General features: G+C 26.5%; 3 protein-coding genes across 13 annotated transcripts; all 3 read left to right on the forward strand.

The window, feature by feature from the left end:
• Window positions 1–546: 546 nt before the first annotated feature.
• Window positions 547–8,591, forward strand: LOC149883492 (transmembrane protein 41A-like). 6 transcript variants are annotated; one of them, XM_090098117.1, is made up of 5 exons: window positions 547–711; window positions 5,040–5,196; window positions 5,299–5,460; window positions 7,345–7,483; window positions 7,931–8,591. In XM_090098117.1, exons 1-5 carry the CDS (start codon window positions 611–613, stop codon window positions 8,104–8,106), a joined length of 735 nt encoding a protein of 244 aa, XP_089954243.1. In that variant the 5' UTR covers window positions 547–610; the 3' UTR covers window positions 8,107–8,591. The 6 variants fall into 6 exon arrangements, with proteins under 6 accessions (XP_089954243.1, XP_089954248.1, XP_089954245.1 ...); XM_090098119.1 differs by lacking the exon at window positions 547–711 and adding an exon at window positions 960–1,116; XM_090098120.1 differs by lacking the exon at window positions 547–711 and adding an exon at window positions 1,554–1,660.
• Window positions 8,586–13,998, forward strand: LOC149883493 (uncharacterized). 6 transcript variants are annotated; one of them, XM_090098112.1, is made up of 9 exons: window positions 8,586–8,697; window positions 9,296–9,356; window positions 9,502–9,582; window positions 9,717–9,777; window positions 11,441–11,556; window positions 11,683–11,788; window positions 12,963–13,018; window positions 13,173–13,301; window positions 13,654–13,996. In XM_090098112.1, the coding sequence occupies exons 1-8, from the start codon at window positions 8,681–8,683 to the stop codon at window positions 13,287–13,289; spliced, it is 615 nt and encodes a 204-aa protein (XP_089954238.1). In that variant the 5' UTR covers window positions 8,586–8,680; the 3' UTR covers window positions 13,290–13,301; window positions 13,654–13,996. The 6 variants fall into 6 exon arrangements, with proteins under 6 accessions (XP_089954238.1, XP_089954239.1, XP_089954240.1 ...); XM_090098111.1 differs by lacking the exon at window positions 8,586–8,697 and adding an exon at window positions 8,714–9,109 and having other exon boundaries at window positions 13,654–13,979; XM_090098113.1 differs by lacking the exons at window positions 8,586–8,697; window positions 12,963–13,018; window positions 13,173–13,301; window positions 13,654–13,996 and adding an exon at window positions 8,713–9,109 and having other exon boundaries at window positions 11,441–11,598.
• Window positions 13,999–15,222: 1,224 nt separating this feature from the next.
• On the forward strand, window positions 15,223–19,158 carry LOC149883494 (uncharacterized). The gene is made up of 9 exons (XM_090098210.1): window positions 15,223–15,341; window positions 15,425–15,468; window positions 15,703–15,768; window positions 16,058–16,188; window positions 17,661–17,823; window positions 17,905–18,021; window positions 18,210–18,314; window positions 18,651–18,737; window positions 18,862–19,158. The coding sequence occupies exons 1-9, from the start codon at window positions 15,281–15,283 to the stop codon at window positions 19,045–19,047; spliced, it is 960 nt and encodes a 319-aa protein (XP_089954336.1). The 5' UTR covers window positions 15,223–15,280; the 3' UTR covers window positions 19,048–19,158.
• Window positions 19,159–20,466: the final 1,308 nt, after the last annotated feature.

A 20,466-nucleotide genomic window follows, 5' to 3' on the forward strand; every position in this document is an offset into this window, starting at 1 on the left:
AAAATATGGTTTCCTCAGCAAATGGACCTGGGCTCTACTCTTTATTTTTCTTTAAACTGATGCACTAAATTTTTTATGTATGTGTATGTATATGTGTATGTATGCATATATATGTGTGTGTATGTATGTATGTATGTATGTATGTATGTATGTATGTATGTATGTATGTATGTATGTATGTATGTATGTATGTATGTATATGTATGTATATATATGTATATATATATGTATGTATATATACATATATATATATATATATATATATATATATATATATATATATATATATATATATCTTTATATATATCTCTATATGTATCTTTATAGCATGTGTGTGTCTGTAAAGACAATATTTTACATACAAAATGTATTTTTTTGTGGCTATTTACTCTTTTGTTTAAAAAGCAGTTTCTACTTTTATTATTTTTTAATTTTATCATATTTGTATATATAGCTGTAAATATATTTGCATCTCTATATATATATATATATATATATATATATATATATATATATATATATATATATATATATATATATATATATATATATATATATATATATATATATAATTATATATAAATGACAAAACAATTAAAACTACATTGAAATGAAAGTACTATTTGCTTTATTTGGTTTAACTGGTGTGTTTGGTTGTTCATCGTATCTACTTTTTCAGATGACAAGATTACTTCCAAAATCTAATTCAAGGTAATCTTTGTTATTGCCATTTCAAGAAATATATTACTCAATACATTTCAGCATGAAATATAATGCTCAATACATTGCAACATGATATTTGCTCAATACATTGCAGTATGAATATATTTAATTTGTATATACATAGTTTTTTTTTTTTTTGAATGTGCTTTGATCAATTTTGTATACTGATACAGCCAGAAAATAGTTATTTTAAATTTTTAATTTGTTTATAGGAAATGTTAAATATTCCCAAAGGTTTTCAACTACTGCTGTGCTTTTTTTTTTAAACCAATGTGTTCCTAAAAGTTTATATAAAATATAAGTAATATATAAAAGAGGAATTTGAATACAGCAAAAGTAAAATGATCATATTCTTTATGTGAAGAAATGTTAAAAGAATTTTTTACAATAAAGGTTTTATTCAATTTTTTTTGCAGAGTTTTTAAATTTAAGACATTGTTTTTAAACATTTATTTGCGTCTTACCATAAATACTGATACATTACATCTACATTCTTAAGCTATTTCTACCATGTATATATATAAAAATTAGGATATTTTTTTATTTTTTTCTTAAAAATTAATCCAGGTTTTGTTATGTTTTCTTTACTACTGCTGATCTGGTTTAAGTTAACCATATATAACTTCTCTTTTAGTTTTATAAAGTTTATTTATAAAAAGAAATCTTTGCTCTGTATATATATCCAGGTTACTTTTGACCCCTATTAAAGTCTTCAATTATGCACAAGTTTGTATGATAAATTTTAAAAAATAAAACTTTGATGTTAAGAATTAGAAATAAACATTTACATGAATCTAATATCATGTAGTTATAGTTTTTTAAGAAAGTATTCAATTATTTTTCTAGAAATATAGCAAAAACTCATCAATACTGTTTTGGATTAATAGATAGTTTGTAAATATTTAATGCTGTTAAGTTAAATATGTCTAGCGCAAAGGTATTTAATTTATGGGCTTTAATTTTTTCATTTACTCATTACTTTAGTGATTTTTTAATACTTTATTTGATCACTTAAGTGCATTTTTAAGTTCTTTTTAAGTTAAAAACTGCTACTTTATACTTTCATATACTTTCATATTATTGGTATTAATACTGCTTTGTATATGCAGTAGATTTTTCGCTGCCATTGTTAAACAAAAATACTTCATTATGATATTAAATTAAAGTTCATTGAACCAAACTTTAACTTTTTGTGTCAGGCAAGGTTGCTTTTACAACATAAGGCATTTGTTTCTTAAAGTATTGCTTAGACAGCAATGTGGGAAAAAAATATTTTATAAAGTAAATCCTTTATCTGGTTAATTTTTATTATCTAGTGCTAATTTTTAGCAATTTCTCCATGATTACTAAGTGACAATTTCTCCATGATTACTAAGTGGCAGTTTTAAACAGTATTAGATTTTTTGTTTTATTTTAGATTTTTGCTATTTATAAATATTAAAATTGATAATAGCAAAATTACAAGATAACTCCAATAAATGGGGGAAATGATCCTCATTGTTATTGCATTGTTATTGAATTGTTTATAAAAGTTTGTTTTTAATTGAAAAAAGACATTATAAGTAAAAAAACATTTTATTGCAACAATAATGCACTTTAATATGTATAATAAAAACATTTGTAAAATTTTATACTCTAATTATGCTTACATAATTAGAGGCTGGACAGAATGTGCAAAGAGAGGACAATTAGTAAAATTAACATTATTATGTTGTATATGCAACATTGTTATATAATGTATTCAATGTTTAAATATTATTATATGCAACATTATATAGTTATGCAACATTTATATACAGTATATGCAACATTATTTCACTGTTCAATAGTACCAAAAGTGGGATGTGCTAGAGAAAAACAGAATGTTTTTAACATTTGGGAAAAACTAAAAGAAAACTAAAAGTTTTTCCAAAAGTCTTTTGTTCTACAGACAAAGTTGAAAAATTATTTTTAAAGATTCTTGTTTTTTGGACAAAATGTATAAGTTTTACTTTGCAAAATCTAATTAAAAAGCAACATCACTGCAAAATATTTGGGATTTCCAAAAAATATAGTCGATTGTATTATCTTGAATACTGAATCAATTAAATGAACAAAAGAAAATTAGAAGTGGAAGAAAATTGATTTCTAGTAACTGAATCATGATAAAGAAGATTGGCTTGTAGTAGTATTGATCTTTTAGGAAATTTTTTCTTTATGAGAGATTTGGCTTCAAAATATATTACAAAAGATTTTTTAAAGAAACAAAGTGAAGTATTACAAATAACTTATAAGGTTCAAAAAGTGTCAAAAAATAAGCAAACAAGCTATACAATCAAGTTCTAGTCAAATAAAAGGATACATATTCCAAGACAATCAACCTTTTCTGAAAGTCGCACAACGCATAATTTCAGGAAAAACTAATAGAGAATGTTTTTTCTCTTCAAAAGTGTAATTTACTTTTACTAAAAAAATTTTTTTTTGCTATCTTTAAAGTTTATGAAAATAAATTCTTTTTTAATTTTAAAATCCTTTTATTTTTAAAAAAATTGTTTATGAGACTTTCTAGTAAAAAAAGCATCTCATGCAGTATGCAACAAAATTATTCATAGTCTTTTTATATACTTCTTTCTTCATATGTTGTAGCAATAAACCAAAAACCAAGTTGATGTAAATAATTTTAAAAGTTATCAAAAAGAAAAATTACTACAACATCTATTAATAATGTAAACTATAATATTTTACCTAAATCTTGTTTCTGAGAAAAATTTGTCGTGTTTTTTTGAAAACTGTGATGTTAGGAAGTGTCAAGAGTGCTCATGCTTTTCAAAATTTTATCAATTAAAGTGTTAAAAGGAATGAATACTTTTATGTTAAAATTTTTTTTGTTTTATTAATGATTAGTATAGTAATTGGGAATCGATATTTGCTAGCAACAAGGAATGCTATCAGTATGGTTTTGTAAATAGTTTAGGCAATATTATGCCAAGCTACCTCCAAACCTACAAAGAAATTTTTTTTTTTTGATATTGTGCTTATCCCTATTAACTTTAACATCCAATTTAGTATCATAAATTTTTTAAAATAGGATTTGATATCCGAGTTTTAAGGAGGCTAATCTAACAATTCTATTTCATTTTCTTCAAAATATGTTTTGGCAACCCTACTAGTATGTTTTGGGTCATTATCTTGTTGGAAGACAAAATGATCTGGTATCCTTAATGATCTGGTATCCTTAATTTATTGATGGAGGGAATAAATTTTTTTTTGTTAAATATTTACAAATTTACTATTAATTTTTCTTAAATTTGAACTAAGTTACCAACTCTATTAAAAATGAAACAGCTCCTAACAAGCATATCACCACCTGTGTTTGATGAGTGGTTTTATAGTTTTTTTGTCTAAGGGTTTTTTATCTTCTTTTCTTCATACAGTTGTTCCTTTTTTGGAAATCTTTAGTTAATTTACTTTTATCAGACCATAAAACTGATTTCCAAAAATCTAGTGTCTTTGAAAAATAATTTTTTGCAAGGGCAAGGCATTTTGTTTTTATAATTTCTTGAATGATGGGATTTTTTGTGATGGGGCCCATAAACTCATTCAGAGCAAAGTCTATGTTTTTGTTCATCCAGAAATGGTCATGCGTAGTTCCTTTTAATAGGTTTTGTAAATAACAGATTCATGGCTTACTTCTTGTACAATAAGCTTATTTTCTCTAGATGTTGTTTTTGGTGGCCTAAATGTGCTTTACTTTGCACACTTTCAGTCTTTTTTGTTTTTGTGTTATTAATTTTATAATTGCCTTGCTTTTATTATATTTGTCAGCATTTTGTATATGCCCTATGCCAATTTCATGATCATCAACAATCATTTATCATACATCAACATTAATTTTATGGATAATTGCCATTATGGCTCACCTTTGAAATAAAAACAAAAGATTTAATTATAATATTTTAAATTTTACTCCTGTGGTACAAACAAAAAAAGTAAAATAACTTATGAGCAAAAACTAAACTTCAAACTTAAAATCAAAAAGTAAACACACACCACTAAATAAATCAATATGAGTTCTTATGTTGTATATAAAGTTGTTATTGATTGTTATATGCTAAATATAACTAAGGATAGTAATTTAATATTATGATTACTAGCTTAGAACTATTCTTTATTACTTTATTTACACTTTTTTTTTTTATAGCTTTAAAGAATAAACATGTTAGAGTTTGAAAACAAAATTTAGTGATATGCTAGGAGTATGAATATGATTTGTTGCATACTGTATATAAACACAGATGTTATTTTGTTTGGTTTGTTTTCATTGAATTTTCTTTAAGGTATGCTTTATCATTTCCAAGTAATCTTGATCAACTTAAAGATATGGAGCAGTTTTTAAAAGACTACATAGATCAAAACTTTTATGCAGTTTTTCTGCTGTTCTGTGCTGGATACCTATACAAACAAACATTTGCTATTCCTGGATCAGTATTTATGGTAAGAAACAGAACATTGAAAGTGATCTGAACTTACAGAATTAAAAAAAATGTGCAAGTAGAAAAGATATTTTTATTTATGATTAAGTTTGTTTTATACTAGAACTTGTTAGCAGGTGCATTGTTTGGTCTATGGAAGGCTGTTCTAATTACTAGCATTCTTTCAGCCATTGGAGCTAGTTTATGCTTTATTTTATCTAAGATATTTGGTGAAAGTATACTTATGCATTTCTTTCCTTCAAAAGTATCTTCATTTCAGGAAAAGGTGAGGAAGCCATTTACTTTTTATGTAATTTTTTTGTTTATTTATTAAGTAATTTTATTTGAATTTAGCTAAAGATTTATAATATTTTATTTTATTTTTACAATTATAGAAAAAATTATTGCAACTAATATAAACTGCAAGTTAATGGAATCAGTTGCAGCTATTCTTTCTATTAATTTACTTCATTCTTATAAAGTCTATTCACATTCCATTACTAAATGAACCAGTGCCTAAAACACTTCTGTATACTTTCTTGCACATCGATGGCTGTAGCTCTGCACAGGCTTTCATGATTTGGCTGCATAGCTCAACAAGTGTAGAGGGATTGTCACTGTCTACTATATCCTTTAAGTAGCCCTAGAGGAAAAAGTCTGGTGGAGTTAGGTCAGGAGAACATGTAGACCACTTGTTAGGGCCTCATCTGCCAAGCCAATGACCAGGGAACTTTTGATTGAGCCACTCTCTCACTACAAGTGAATAGTAGGAAGACACTCCATCTTGTTGAAAGTAGAGACGACTCTTTTTATTTTTAGGCCATACATTTGTCTTAAGCATTTCCAGATAGGAGTTGCCAGTGACAGAACCATCAAAGAAGTATTGTCCAATAAGTCCACCTGAAGTCATTCCACACCACACCATAAGTCCTTCTTTAGATGTGTCAGTCTGGAATATTTCATGTGGGTAAGTGTAGGCCTAGTAGCAGCTATTGTGACAATTTATAACTCCATTCAAAGTAAACTGACTCTCATCCGACTACAAAATCTTGTCAATCATACCTGGGTTTTTGGAAAAATTGTCCAATAGTGTTTCACAAAACTGCACTTGTCTATCAAAATTGTCTTCACTAAGCTCTTGGACTTTGCTTGGTCTGAAGGGTCAAAGGCCTGACTCTTTAATGGCATTTTAATAGCTGGTCTGTTTCATGCCCAGAGCTGCAGCGTCCTTTCGAATTGAGAGATTGCTCGTTTTCACAAGTAGCTCAGTCACTCTTTCAACTGCCTCTTCTGCCACAGCTGAGCAAGGCCAGCCCAATCTCTCTTGATCATGAATGCTGCCTGTCTCCTTGAACTTGTCAACCATCTTTAGAATCGCCAGCATGGAGGGTGGCTGCGTGCTAAGCTGTTTTCTCCACTCTTGTTTAATTCTTTCTTCAAGAGATAGTTGGTAGCTCATTTTTTTTCTGAAATTAAATTTCCTAGAATCAAGCTTTAAAACATACATTACTATTTAAATGGATAAATTATTATAATGAGGAGAAATTTTTAATCAAAGACTTAAACCAACTTTACGAACACCCTGTATATTGTTATTTTTATTATTATTATTATTATTATTATTATTATTATTATTATTATTATTATTATTATTATTATTATTATTATTATTATTATTATTATTATTATTATTATTATTATTATCATTATTATTATTATTATTATTATCATTATTATTATTATTATTATTATTATTATTATTATTATTATTATTATTATTATTATTATTATTATTATTATCATTATTATTATTATTATTATTATTATTATTATTATTATTATTATTATTATTATTATTATTATTATTATTATTAATAATATACAAACTAAATAATTAGTTTGGTTTACATAACATTACTTAAAGTAACATCTGATGATCGCTTTTTGCATGAAACTTTAAGTAATGTTATATAAACCAAACTAAATATTTAGTTTGTATAATGATGATAATAATATATTCGCTCTACTTATACTGCGCTGTATTGAGCACTTTTACTGGAAATATTAACATAGTTTCTACAATACTAGATATATAATGTTGATATCACTTTAAGTTTTTTTTTTTTAATTAAAAAAAATTTGTTTTAAAAACAATTTTTATCTTTCATAGATTAAGAATAATCAGGATGGAATGTTTTTTTTCTTACTATGTTTACGGCTGTTCCCAATGTCTCCAAATTGGTTTTTAAACATGGCTTCACCAGTCATTGGAATTCCATTATCATATTTTTTTCCATCTGTATTAATTGGTTAGTCCTTTTTATTTATGTGTATGTGTTGGTGCTATAAGGGTCTATGTTCAAAGTTAATGAATTTGAGTTTTTGTTTCAACAATTCTGTAATAAATGTGTAATAAACAATAGTAATAAATGTATTTTGTACAAAAAGCTAATATTCAACTCTGGTGGTTACTGAGATATATATTTGTTAAAGGCCAGATTTTTTATGTTGGAAAAATTGTGAAGGAAGCCCAATCTTTACTTAGGCCTAAGTGTACATTTTCAAAACAAATAAATATGAGATTAAATGTATGTAACATTAAAAAATAAAACAAAATTTTTTAAGAGATTTTTTTATACTCTGTAATTCTATTGTGAAGAGCAGAAGAAATTTTGGGCATCAGCTCTTTTAGTACCAACCCACAAGTATATATGTTGCTTTTATAAATTTTTAACAGTTTAAATTTTTTTTCTTAGGCCTTCTTCCTTACAATTTCATATGCTGTCAGACTGGCTGCATGCTATCAGATGTCACTGCAATGTCAGAAGTTTTTAAAATATCCACAATGGTTAAGCTTGCTGTTCTAGCTGCTGTAGTGGCATTGACTGGTTTTGTTACCAAAGCTTGGAAAAAGGAAAATAAAAAATATTAACCCAAATTTAATTTCTGCTTTTTCAGAAATTAATATCATAGCAAAACTATTTTATAACTTTTATCAAATGTGGCAGAATTAGATGCATCATTTTTGTTTGTTATTTAAAACCTTTAATAATAGATATTTTAATTAATTAAAAGAAAGAGTTCAGCTCTTTAGTATATGAAGTTTTTTATCTGTTAAATTTATTTTTATGTTAACTCAGTTAATAAATATCATTTCTAAAAATGTGAAATATTTTTAGTGTTATTTATCTTTTACATTCTATTATTGTCAAACCATTACAATTCAAATAATATCTATATACATCATCACTTAATTTATTGGCATTTTCTGTTTATCATGTAATTTACATTTATTTTCATGTGTACTATATTATTATTATGTATAATTTTCATGTGTAATTCTCATATAAGGTTATTGAGTTCCAAAGCTGTTGTAAAATATTGCTAGTATTATAAGTAAATGAGCATTCTCAATTCTTAGGTAATGAGTATTCTCTTTCATTATTACTTGACTTTAAAATTTGCTTGGTTTTACCAGTTAGCAATCATATGCACTATCCAGTGTAATGTATTTGAATATACAGTAAGTTTTGTTTGTTTTTTGTTTTTTTTTTTGGTGGATGCTACAACATTCAAAAGCTTTTTAATTCTACTCTATCTTAAGTTTATATGTTTTTTTAAATTATAAATTTTGATTTATGCAGTAATAATAGAGTGAGTAATAAGATGATTTTTAAAAATTTTAATGTAAAAGAAGCCTAAATGAAGGTCTCAGAAATGTACGGATCAACTTCATACATTAACCTTTTGCAAGAGCAGGAAGATGATAATTTATCAACTCCTTCTGGTTGTGTGTCCAACTTTACTTTGCAAAATGATGATGTTTTTGTAAATACTATAAAGCTGGTAAAAATTATGGAAAAATCAGCACAATCTCTAAGGAGGCAATTAAAAGATACCCAAACTTATGCAGAACTGAGTGCAATTAAAAAACGGTTGACTTTTTTGCTTTAAAGTGTTTAATGAGAATATGAGGAGATTATTTTTTAACTTATGATTATGTTGAGGAGATTATTTTATAGTTTATTCATAAAGGTTATCTTTAGCTTTTGTTTGATTTTTTAGAAATAATTTTTGTTTTTGCAATTTGTATCTTCAGGTTTTAAAACTTCTCTATTTAGTCCAAGAAAAATTTCTGTCCTATTCTCAGAAAATATTTTTATCATCACTGTTATATGGCAGGTTTGTACTGATTCTTTGCAAAGTTTTTGTTAAGCTTGATAATTTGGTTTATTAGTTAATTAAGTGTGTTTTGGAAGCTGAAGTTGTTAGAAAAAGAAGTAATAAGAAATAGAAAACAACCCGTTTCTTTTCCTTTTAATACTAGGTTCTCTGTGTGGCTTTGTTGGAAATGATTGATTTATTTGAAATAAAAACAGAAAAGCAGCAAAGCAGTTATTACATTGGGGTAAAAACACTGCCTATTAAAAAAAAATAATGCTCAATCATTTGCTTGTAGCAATCTTTACACAACCATATTACATTTAATATATCACATAATAATGTATAAAATGTTTTTTTTTTTTTTTTCTCTCTTCACAGGAGATTGCTGTCATGGTTGTTTTCCAATTTACAAATTTATGTTTTTCCATTGTTTTAAAAGGTGAATGTCTTCTTATCTTATTTCAACACATAGTTGTTTTTTTGTTTTCTGTGTTTTAAAGCTTTTCTGCAAAGTTAATATATATTATTAATTTTTGATTCATTCTATAATATTTGAAAATTGAATTGAAACAATAAGGAGAGTCATATTTTACTTAAAATTGAGTTACCCCTCACGGCAAATTGTCCATTTTCTTTTTTTTTATTTGTTTTAATAAAGTATCAATTAAAAATGTCCAGTTATTTAAAAGTGAAGAAAAATATACTTTGAAATAATGCAAAGAGTCATGGTATTTTTTTGGAAGAATGAGTCAATTTCTTTTAGTTCTGCAATAGCTGTAAATGTTTTGTACTTTTTTCTTGTTCACCTTATCTATAACCAACATGTCAAAGAAGTAAAAAAAACATAATTTCTTCAGGCAAAATTAGGTGTAAATAACCAACATTTTTGAAACTCCATTTCATTGCAATTATTCCAAGTAAAAGTTGAAAATTTCTAAAAAAAAAAAAAGAAAAAAAAGAAAAAAAGGAATGCAAAGACTGAAGTAAGAATTTCAGAGGAGAAAATACCATGCTTAAATTTGACTCTGAATTCCTTCAGCCACAGTTCAGAGCAAAATGCTCTTTTTCTAATTGTCCTATCTAATGGTAACGCTGAAAAAAAAGTTAGTTGAGTTTAGAAACATTTTGAATCATCCATTTGAAAGTGCAGTTATTAAAAGGAAAATGTATTAATCTGTTAAGGATCCAATCACTAAAAAGGTGACCATCTTAATTTTGCAGTAAAATTATTGCAATAACTGAGGGAAAGTTTTAAGATTTTCATTGAACATTTGTTGTTTTCAAAAATCAAAATTTTTAACTTATCTTGTTCTTTCAATGTAATGTTCATTTAATATAATTAAAAATAAATCTAATTGTTCTAATTGTTTAGTTTGCAATATTTTTATCTTAATTTAGCTAAAACAATTTTCCATATCTTTACAATACTGAATAGCATTCACTTAAGCAAAATAACTAATAGATTTTATTTGTTTTTCATTAAGTTAAAGTTTTTGGGATACCTCATGTCAATATTACCTAGCTCTAATGCTATGGTGGAGCATCATAGCTGCAGTTGTTGGTAACACGCTCAAACAAATCTTAGAATTGTTTTGTTAATATTGTGAACATGGCATTCAACATTAAATACAGGTCATGTGGCAATGAGATCTATGACTATACAAAAGCAGCTTTGGTTGTTGTTATCATGTTTAAAAGAAAATTATGCGTCATGTATTGAATGATCTGAGACATTTAAATCTCCCGGTGTAACAAGAAAGTTTTATAATTGTATTGAAAATCGAACTTCCAAATCTACTAAAAAGTATTAACACTGTGTTTGTTTGAATGTTTTTTAAACACCAAACCCTTATTACATTTACCAACATGGACATAAAAATATTGTAGGTATTCCCTCACTATATGCAAATATTAACTTAAATCCTTAAGCAAACTATTTCACTACATCCTCTCACTGGTATGTAAAAACAACAGGTTTTTCTAAGAGTAACTTTCTCTAACTTGTATAATGCTCAAAAAAGTATATATAAATTGAAACAGGTATCTAGAATTTGTTAGATTCTTTTTTATTTTTTGCTATTTTCTTTTTGATAATTTTTCAGTGAAATTGACAAAGCAGTATATGCATCATACTGCAACAATGAAATTTTTGTTGCAATCCTATTTATCATCATTGTTTGTGTTTGCTGGAATTTACGCATTTATTGCTCGTGTCTTGGTGAGTGCTGAAAAGTGAATAATTGTTAATGAAGCATAATTGGTATGATAAAGTAATAAAAGTTAATTGATTCAACTAACTGATAGTATCGAGGTTAAAATTTTTTTTTTTTTTTTTTTTCTATAGCCAAATTCTTTTTCTGAAGTTAGAGGCAAACATGGGGACCATTTCTTTGCTTTAGAATTGTATTCACAACTGTTGTTTACTTCTATTTCTACTGGAACATTGTGTGGTAAAAATCTTTTATGCATTAAACTTTTGTTTAAAAGTTTGTATATATCTTGATTCCCTGAACCATTTTTAACTTTATTGATTTGAACTAGAGTTGTAATGTGGATTTTTATCTTAATTACAATTTTTAGATTCTGGTTTAATGTCTGGCAAAATCAAAAAAAATTAAAAGGTTAGCTTGGATGTGTTTAGTACACCTCCAGGAATCATTACAACATCAACCTTTTTAGCGTTAATTGATTCTATCTTATTAAGCATAAGATAGAACTTGTATGTATCATAAGTAAGGAAGCTTTAATTGAATGAGAAATTTTTTAGGCTCAAAAATGGAAAAAAAGTTCCATGCAATTGTTGTTGGAAAAAGAAAGAAAAATGGACCTTGTTATTTATGCAAAGTATTCCTCTTATATGAAAAACACAAGATTTACCAACAGATTGCTAAGCAAAATGACAGAAGAAAAAACAAAACATCCAAGCTTTGAACTTGAGGTTCTGACCACTCTTTTACACTAAGCCTTTGATGTTTAGTGCACCAGAGTTTAAAGCATTGCAATAAAAATACAAAAACAAATGTCTTCTGTATCCCTAAATGCCCCAAATCAAATAACCATGTGGGGGCTTATTCTAAATACCACCTTATTTAATAAATTCAGTTTTAGGGGTGGGTGCTGTCATTTGGAATAGTTAATGCTCTCTTGATAGAAATAAATTTCATTTTTTGAAGTTGCATTTGAGGTAGGTAGGTGTATAAGCATATTAAAAACATGTGGTGATGAAACCAATGTGAGCAAAGTTTCAGCAATCCTCAATAGTACAAAAATGCTTTTCTTGCTCATTAATTTAGAGATATTTTAAAATATTTTATGTCCAATGGTTGAGTAGATTGTATAATTTTCTTACCAATAAACTTGTTACTTTGTAACTTTAAACTTCCAATTGATTTGCAATATTTAGTAAACTGATTTGTAAATATTTACTAAAAAACAATCTTTTAAGCTAAGAACTTATGTCATGACCCCAGTTCAAGTTCAACAAACTCAAAATGGTTCAGGAGAACTTTAAGGTTATTAGTTTTGAATCGATTATGTTAATTAAATTAATTATGTTAATTAAATCTGCTACTCTTGTAATTTCCACACAAAAAAAGCTGTTATAACATATCTCACTTTATATAGGTGCTGCTTCTGTTGTAGCAGTTCATTGGTTACCTGAGCTTGTTATGGGATTTCAGGTTAAAATAAATTAAAATGCAACAAAACATTTTTACATTTTATACCCACTACAATATTGTTGACTTTAAAAAGGCTATAAAGTTTTTTAATTACCATTTTCATAAATTTGATCATTGATGTTTTTCATCATTAAATTGCTTCTATTTATTACAGATGATGTTGAGTTTTATTTATTTTGGTTCAATTATATCTCATGTTATTAACCCAACATTAAAGAACATAAAAACTTTTGATGGCTTAACAGTATCCTTCGCAAAGTCAAGTCTTTGATTACAATTTGAAGTAAGTTTTGATTGTCTTTGATATTTTTCTTTATTTGAACGCTACAAAGTTTATTTACACTTGACTTGTCTACAAATCTGATAAATGTTTGCTTGTCTGCAAGTGTGCCACTTTACTTGCACACAACTGTTTTTGAAATAATTTTTTTCTCAACTTTTTACATGTAGCAGTTTTGGCTTGTTGTCTTCTAAAAATGTTGTTTTTAATGTTTTTTGCCTCATGAATTTACAAGTGCTATCTTTATTTTTAACTACTTTAAAATTTATTTAATTTTTTATTATTTTTTTTTATTTTTAGGTTAAATTTGTTTCATGAATTATTTTATTATCTTTTATTTTTAATTATCTTCCAGGCTCTTACTATCATCTTGATTATTGACAAAGATATTTTTATGGTATTGTTGCACTATGGCTATGGAATGAGTCATCTCTTTGCTAATTTTATTAGTTTATGAAAAAAGTTAATTTATAACAGATTTTTTTGTACTAAAGAAGCTAATATATTTTTTTATACAAATTTTCTTATCTTTAAAAATGTTATTTTTATAAAGTATTAGAATATATTTTTATCTTTTTGTATATTTATCTTCTTTCTAAATGTTTAGGAAAAAACATTTTCTTCTTTACAAAACATTGTTATATCTTTTCAAAGCCTTTCTATGCCCTTTTTTTATTTTTTATTTTTTTTTATTATTTTCCCAAAAAAATGTTTTACTCACTTTTTTCAACACATTTACATTTGTAGTATACTGTACATAAAAAGACCTGACCAAATTTCAAAACTAAAAAAACCTCAAAAACTTAAAAAGATAAAATTAAATTTTTTTTTACTTTATTTTAATTTCTTGAGGTAAAAAAAATTTATTTAAGAATGTATTAGAATTATTTTAAATAAAATTTTTTTATTTATTTAAAAGAATAAAAAGTTTTGTCATAATATTGATTTCTTTAAGCTTCAATTTGATTTTCGTTGATCAAAGCTTGCTCATTGATCAATGCTTGCTCAGTGTTTGCTTCAAAATTGATCACAACTTTCTTAACCAAAATGTTTATGAGAAATTTTCTGTTGGTTTATGGAGTTTGAGTTTAACTCAAATGATTTTTTGAATATATAGTTTGAATGATTATTTTGTCATAGATGAAAAATTTAAGAGCCAACATTTGATTAAAATTGGATTTAAATGAATAATTGGTATTAATATACACTAGATTGGGTTGCTACTAGAAAGATAAAAACAATTTTATAAATTATTTATGTGTTATTTATTTTTTCAAAAAAGTAATGCATGATAGACAAAACTATTATGTATTCTGCAAATTGCTTTTAACTCCTATTTTTGGAAAAACGAAATTTAATTTCTATACTCTGACTAGCCTTCCAATGAAAAACAAAGTGAATTTTTAAAATTTTGTGATTTACAGTTAATAACTGAGGTGAACCATACTCCTCATTTCAGTCTAATTAACATCAAAAAAATCAAACTTGTCTGAAATTAGGGTCAGTATTAAATTTTACCAGGTTTCCATCAATGATAACTTAAAAAGGGATTCCACATCCAATAGTTGTGTGGTATTTACTGAATTTCTGATCTACTTAGACTTGGTTTATTCCTGTACAATGTTTTGTCAGAGTGTTCCCATGAAGATGCTTTGCAAGTGTCTGAGATGAGAGTGTTCTTTTTCCATCTTGTATTGCCACACTTTTGAGACAACTTTTGACATTTTTGTAGATTATGCATAACTTTCCCTTTCAAATTTTTTTGTCTTAAAGTTAGTGCACCAAAAATTATTTTAGCATTCTTATGATAAATAGTCTAAATTATGCAAGTGAATATAATGTGGGTCATTTTATCATGATGCATAATTATGATTAAAGTTTGGTTAGGTACATATGCAAAAACTGTTATATAGTCTCTGCCATTAGGTATATCTTCTTATTTCATCATTTGAGGAGCTTTTGACTTTAGAACAAGTATAATAATGGGTGATTTGACTGAAAGTTCAGGTGATGAGCAAGATAATGCAGAGAAAAACAACGAAGGTAAAAATTACTTGCTAAAAAGATTTTTTGCATTTTATCTTTTTAAATTTTTTTTTTTTTTTTTTTTTTTTTTCTTCATTTAGAGATTGAAATCAATTCTTTGAGTTTGGTAAAAGAAGATGATGAGGTTTGTCATAAAGTTTCCTATTGATTTTAGAGTATTTTATGAATTAAACTAGGAGGTTTTGTTAGTTTTTTTTTTAATTGTGTGACATGTGACATATTATGTAAGTCATAAAAAAAAGATTTAAGTTCCTTATTTTTATCTCTCTGTTTTTCTTGGAGGTTCTTTTTTTTTCAGTAAATACAGAGTTTTTATTTGCTGTTTTACACTTTGGAAAAAAAAAATATTTTCATTAAGGAAGTTGATTTAACACATGCTCGACTTGGAAGAGTTCCTGATTTAACCCATGCTACTAAAATCAAAGTTTGTATTTTTTTATGTCAGATTTTATGTGAAAATCAAAAATACTTCTATTTACACAACTATTTTTTTCATATGAAAAGCTAATATTTCTCAAATTCCATTTGTTATTTCTCAATTGCTTTATGTATTTTTAATTTTATACTATTAAATTTTACTTAATTTTATGTTTAATTTTTTATTTTTTAGGTTTGATTTTTTATTTTCAAATTATTTGTTTTGATAAAATTGTTTAACTTTTTTATATATATTTATATATTGCAAATAGTATTTGAATATAAATATTACTTAGAGTTTATGTCTGCGTGAAAATTTGATTAAAGACTGGGAGGGTTTATCAACATTAACTACACTTGAATCTTTGGATCTTTATGACAATCTTCTCACCAATATAACAGGAATTGAAACTCTAACAAACCTCAAGCAAGTTTCTTTCATTAATTTTTTTTTTTTTTTTTTTTTTCCTGTTATTATTTTTCTACAAACTACTTTATTTGTGACTTGTTTTTTCTATGAAATATTTTTTGTTATCATTTCTGACCAGTTAACTTTTGTATTACTTTACTTCTTCAAGCAAAAACTTTTACAGTAAATTCTTCAAGAATAAAAAAGTTTTTTTTTCTTTTCTGCAAAGAAAATTAACTGTTGCTTTATGGCTCCTTGCAATTTGTAGTAGTAGTAGTGGTAGAAGCTGTAAAAGCCAGCAAGTGTATTTTCACACTTTGACAGCCTATTCTTTATTCAATTTTTCTCTGGCCATTAGTCAGTTTTTTCTTTAAATCCATTTAGATTAACTGAAATAACTAGGACTGATTGTCACTAGGAAGATTGTTCTAGTTAGTTGATGCTCTGTTAAATAGGGTATCATGCCTAGGAGTAAAGTTGGTTATATCTCTATCATAGTGCAAGCTATGTCCTTTTATTCAAGATTCTGTTTTGAATTTGAAATCTTTCACCAGCTGAACTTGTTCTAAATTGTTAAATAATTTGTAAAGCTGAATCAGATCGTTTCTTTCTTATCTTTTTTTTTAATGTTGTAGTATTTAATTGCTTCAGCCATTCTTCATATGTTAATTTTCTTAGGCCACTTTTATGTCATGTTTCTCTATTCAATTTTTTCTAACACACCTATGTCTATTGTAGCTTGTGGTGACCGTACACAAACTGCAAACTCTTTGTGAAAGTGAGGTCTTATAAATGTCAAATATATATTTCTCAAGAATTTGGCGTTATCAAAACTATTAAATGTTTTTCTTGTCATTCTAATCATTTTATAAACTTTAGATGAAACAGCAATCACTTGATTTTTCCATTTCATGGTTTTTGAGAATACAACTCCAAGATCTTTCTAAGTTAGATATTTGTTAAATATCTGCTCTTATTTTTATTACTATAATGCATAACTAATTATTTCTCCAAGTTAAATTTCTTTAACCATTTGCTAGACCACTTCATTTTGTAAGTTTAAAACCTTTTCTTTTGTAGAAATATCAGCTAACAACTTTGTATCATCAGTATAGATTTTAGTTAGATTTTTAAGTAGCTTAGGCAAGCCATTTGTAAATATAACAAACAATAAAGGGCTCAATACCGAGCCTTGAAGAGTTCCACTAAAAAATTCTCTCCAACTCGACTTGGACTTGCCTAGAACTACCCTTTGCCTGCGATTTTTTAAGAAAGCTTCAATCCACTTTAGAAACAATCCTCTAATACCATAGCCTTCCAATTTTAGTAAAAGTCTTTTATGAGGAACGGTGTTAAAAGCTTTAGGAAAATCCAATAGTATTTCATCAAATGGGATCTTATTTGCTAGAAATTATGATATGAAATCCAGCATCAACTTAAAAAACGAAAATTTAACTGATCAGTATTTACCCATTCTTTTGCATTTACAGGTATTTGGATGTATCATTTAACAAAGCCAAGAAGATTGAAAACTTAGACCAACTGATAAATTTGGAGAAATTGTATTTGGTTCGCAATAAGATCTCAAAGATGGAAAATCTAAGCAGCCTAACAAAACTAACTATGTTAGAACTTGGGTCAAATAGAATCAGGGTCAGATGTTGTTTTTTTTTTTCTCTTTTTATTTTGTTTTATTTTCTAAACAATTTTTACATTGATATATTTTTTTTTTAGCAAATTCAAGGGATCGACAGTCTTGTGAACTTACAAGAGTTATATTTAGGTCAAAATAAAATCACAAAATTGGAAAACTTGAAGACCTTGAAGAAGTTAAAAATACTCAGTATTCAGGTAAACTGAGTGGTTATGATATAACAAAGGCTATTGTTTAATTATGAGAGTCAGCAAATTGCCAGTATTTCTGAAATAAAACAATATCATTTTTGTGGTGGATACAAGCTTAAATTTGAAGTCTATGCAACAGATAAAAGATCGTTTGAAATTTGGTTTTATTTAAAGGTTGTTTTTTTTTTTTTTAGAGTAATCGAATCTTAAAAATCGAAGGATTGGAATGTTTAGAAGATTTAAAGGAGTTTTACATAAGTTTCAATGGGATCGAAAAGATTGAGAATCTCCATTTCAATGTAAGATTTCAGATCATAAATTATCATAAATTATTATAAATTGTTTAAAATTTAATAAACCTTAGAAATAATTTTGTAAAATATTTTGTAAACATTAGTGTGATTTTATTTTTTACATATTTTATTAACATATTTTTATTTTTACGCCATATAAGACTAAGAGGTTTGCTAAAAATGGCTTTGAAACCATAAAACTATTTGGTAATTAAAGATCAAAAAATAATTTAACTATATCTCGTAGGTTCGGTTTTATCTTTCAAGTTGATCACAACATGTTCTTCGAATTTGCAAGATCTTAAGCCTATTTGTTTTCATCGTGACTTTTTTTTTCTTTAGACAAAATTACATACTCTTGATGTTGGAAACAACAAGATTTCTACAATCGAAGGATTAGATAATTTAAATGAACTGAGAGAGTTTTGGGTCAGATATTTCAACTTAATTTTTGTATACACAGCAATGCAACAGCGTTGTTATTATTGTTAACGTTGTTACTAGAGGCCTTAAGTTTTTTTAAACAGGTGTTATATTATTTTTTAAATTTTAGTGCAATGATAACAACGTTAGTGATTGGAAATGTACAGATGTTTTAGCAAGTCTACCGAATTTGGAGACGGTTTATTTGGAAAGAAACCCTTTGCAGCTAAATGATCAGTCGGCTTATCGACGTAAGATAAAGCTTGCCCTACCAAAACTGAAGCAGTTAGATGCAACATTGACAGGGCAACATTAACAGGGCAATAGACAATAATATTGAGTGAAATTAATATAGCCGAAAAACTATATCATTTAAAAGCGTACGTCTGTAGCTTTTTTTAAAAATGTTTTTGTTAGTTTGGATTTTCATGCTTGTATTTATTCTCTTCGAAATTCTGATTTACTTTCCTTTTTTTTATCTAATGTATTTTGAATATTAAAATCAACCAACCACTAGAGGATAAATCAAAACTTCAAAATCCTAACGTTGAAATAAGTAAAACCAGTATGTTGTGTGTTTTGATACATTTTCATTTTGCTTGAATAATATATATATATATATATGTTATATATATTTCAAATTTAAAAGAATTATTTTTAACTGTTTCCTTATTTAGTAAAGAACCTAAAATATTTCATGTTCAATTTTTTTTTCTCTTGTCGTAGTAAACAGAGCAACTTAGTAAAGTTTTAACAAAGCAAAGAGTAAAAATTTTTCTCGGGAAAAATGAAATATCAAGATATTCTTCCTTTTGTCATTTAAACAAGCGCGAAGAAAATATTCAAACCTCAGCAATTAGAACAAATTAATGAACCCTTAAGAAAATTTTAAGAAAATATTTAAGGAGTTATGTAAGGCTCTTTTTAAAAAAACTTCTACGCAAACTCCGGTTTTTTAATCGACGGTTAACGTCAACGAATGTTTAGTGACGCCAACCTCGTGCATAACCTCATCTAAATTAAAAAGATGACCTATTTAAACAATACAATTATACTATGACATGGTTGTTTAGACCAACAAAAGGTTTTTTTCCTTAAATTTAGCCAAAGATTTATGAGATCCCGAAAAGAGTCTCTTAAATTTCTTTTTTTAAATGAAAATAGTTCTTTTCAACTTGTATTTTTTTGAGTAACACAAGATTTCATCCTCAATTCTAAAAGTTCAGCATTAAGCTTCTAAAAAAACATATCTTCGTTTTGAATAAATAGTCTGATATCAGTTGTAAAACTCTCAACTTTTTTTAACAAAGAGATTCGCTACCTTCTTCAAACCACTCTTCTATGGTTCTACTAAGCGCCTTCTTTGGCTAAAATTCGATTAAAAATACATGCATTTGTCAAAATACGAGACATCAATTAAGCATTAAAACACACACTTTCACGTAATCAGCTTTGATGTCATTTGTTTTTACTTATTACTACACTGCTATCTTTTCGTTGTCTGAATTTAGGTTGAAGCAGACCTTTTCTAAAGGAGAAAGGTTTTTCCCCTTCCATTTTTATGATTACTTGCCTTCACTAAAGCACCCTATTCATTTCTCTCAGTCTTCAGCAATATGCAAACTAAAATCCTTTTTTTTTTTTTCAAACTTTTGTTCACTAACTGGTTTGTTCCTCTTAAACTTTCATTTCGCATTTTTGAAAAGTCTTCTTCTCTACTGAGATCTCTAATTTT

Source organism: Hydra viridissima, unplaced genomic scaffold (genome assembly GCF_058129835.1).
Source record: "Hydra viridissima isolate aposymbiotic clone 2 unplaced genomic scaffold, HvirCarnegie_v1 scaffold_9, whole genome shotgun sequence".
Lineage (NCBI taxonomy): Eukaryota > Metazoa > Cnidaria > Hydrozoa > Anthoathecata > Hydridae > Hydra > Hydra viridissima.

Coding starts and splice junctions, on each gene's coding strand:
- LOC149883493 (XM_090098111.1), top strand. CDS start 8,877: ATGAAGGTCTCAGAAATGTACGGATCAACTTCATACATTAACCTTTTG. Junction 11,557..11,682: donor CATTTATTGCTCGTGTCTTG/GTGAGTGCTGAA, acceptor TTTTTTCTATAG/CCAAATTCTTTTTCTGAAGT. Junction 13,019..13,172: donor AGCTTGTTATGGGATTTCAG/GTTAAAATAAAT, acceptor TATTTATTACAG/ATGATGTTGAGTTTTATTTA.
- LOC149883494 (XM_090098210.1), top strand. CDS start 15,281: ATGGGTGATTTGACTGAAAGTTCAGGTGATGAGCAAGATAATGCAGAG. Junction 15,769..16,057: donor CCCATGCTACTAAAATCAAA/GTTTGTATTTTT, acceptor AATATTACTTAG/AGTTTATGTCTGCGTGAAAA. Junction 18,315..18,650: donor TTGAGAATCTCCATTTCAAT/GTAAGATTTCAG, acceptor TTTTTTCTTTAG/ACAAAATTACATACTCTTGA.
- LOC149883492 (XM_090098117.1), top strand. CDS start 611: ATGAAAGTACTATTTGCTTTATTTGGTTTAACTGGTGTGTTTGGTTGT. Junction 5,197..5,298: donor TTCCTGGATCAGTATTTATG/GTAAGAAACAGA, acceptor GTTTTATACTAG/AACTTGTTAGCAGGTGCATT. Junction 5,461..7,344: donor TATCTTCATTTCAGGAAAAG/GTGAGGAAGCCA, acceptor TATCTTTCATAG/ATTAAGAATAATCAGGATGG.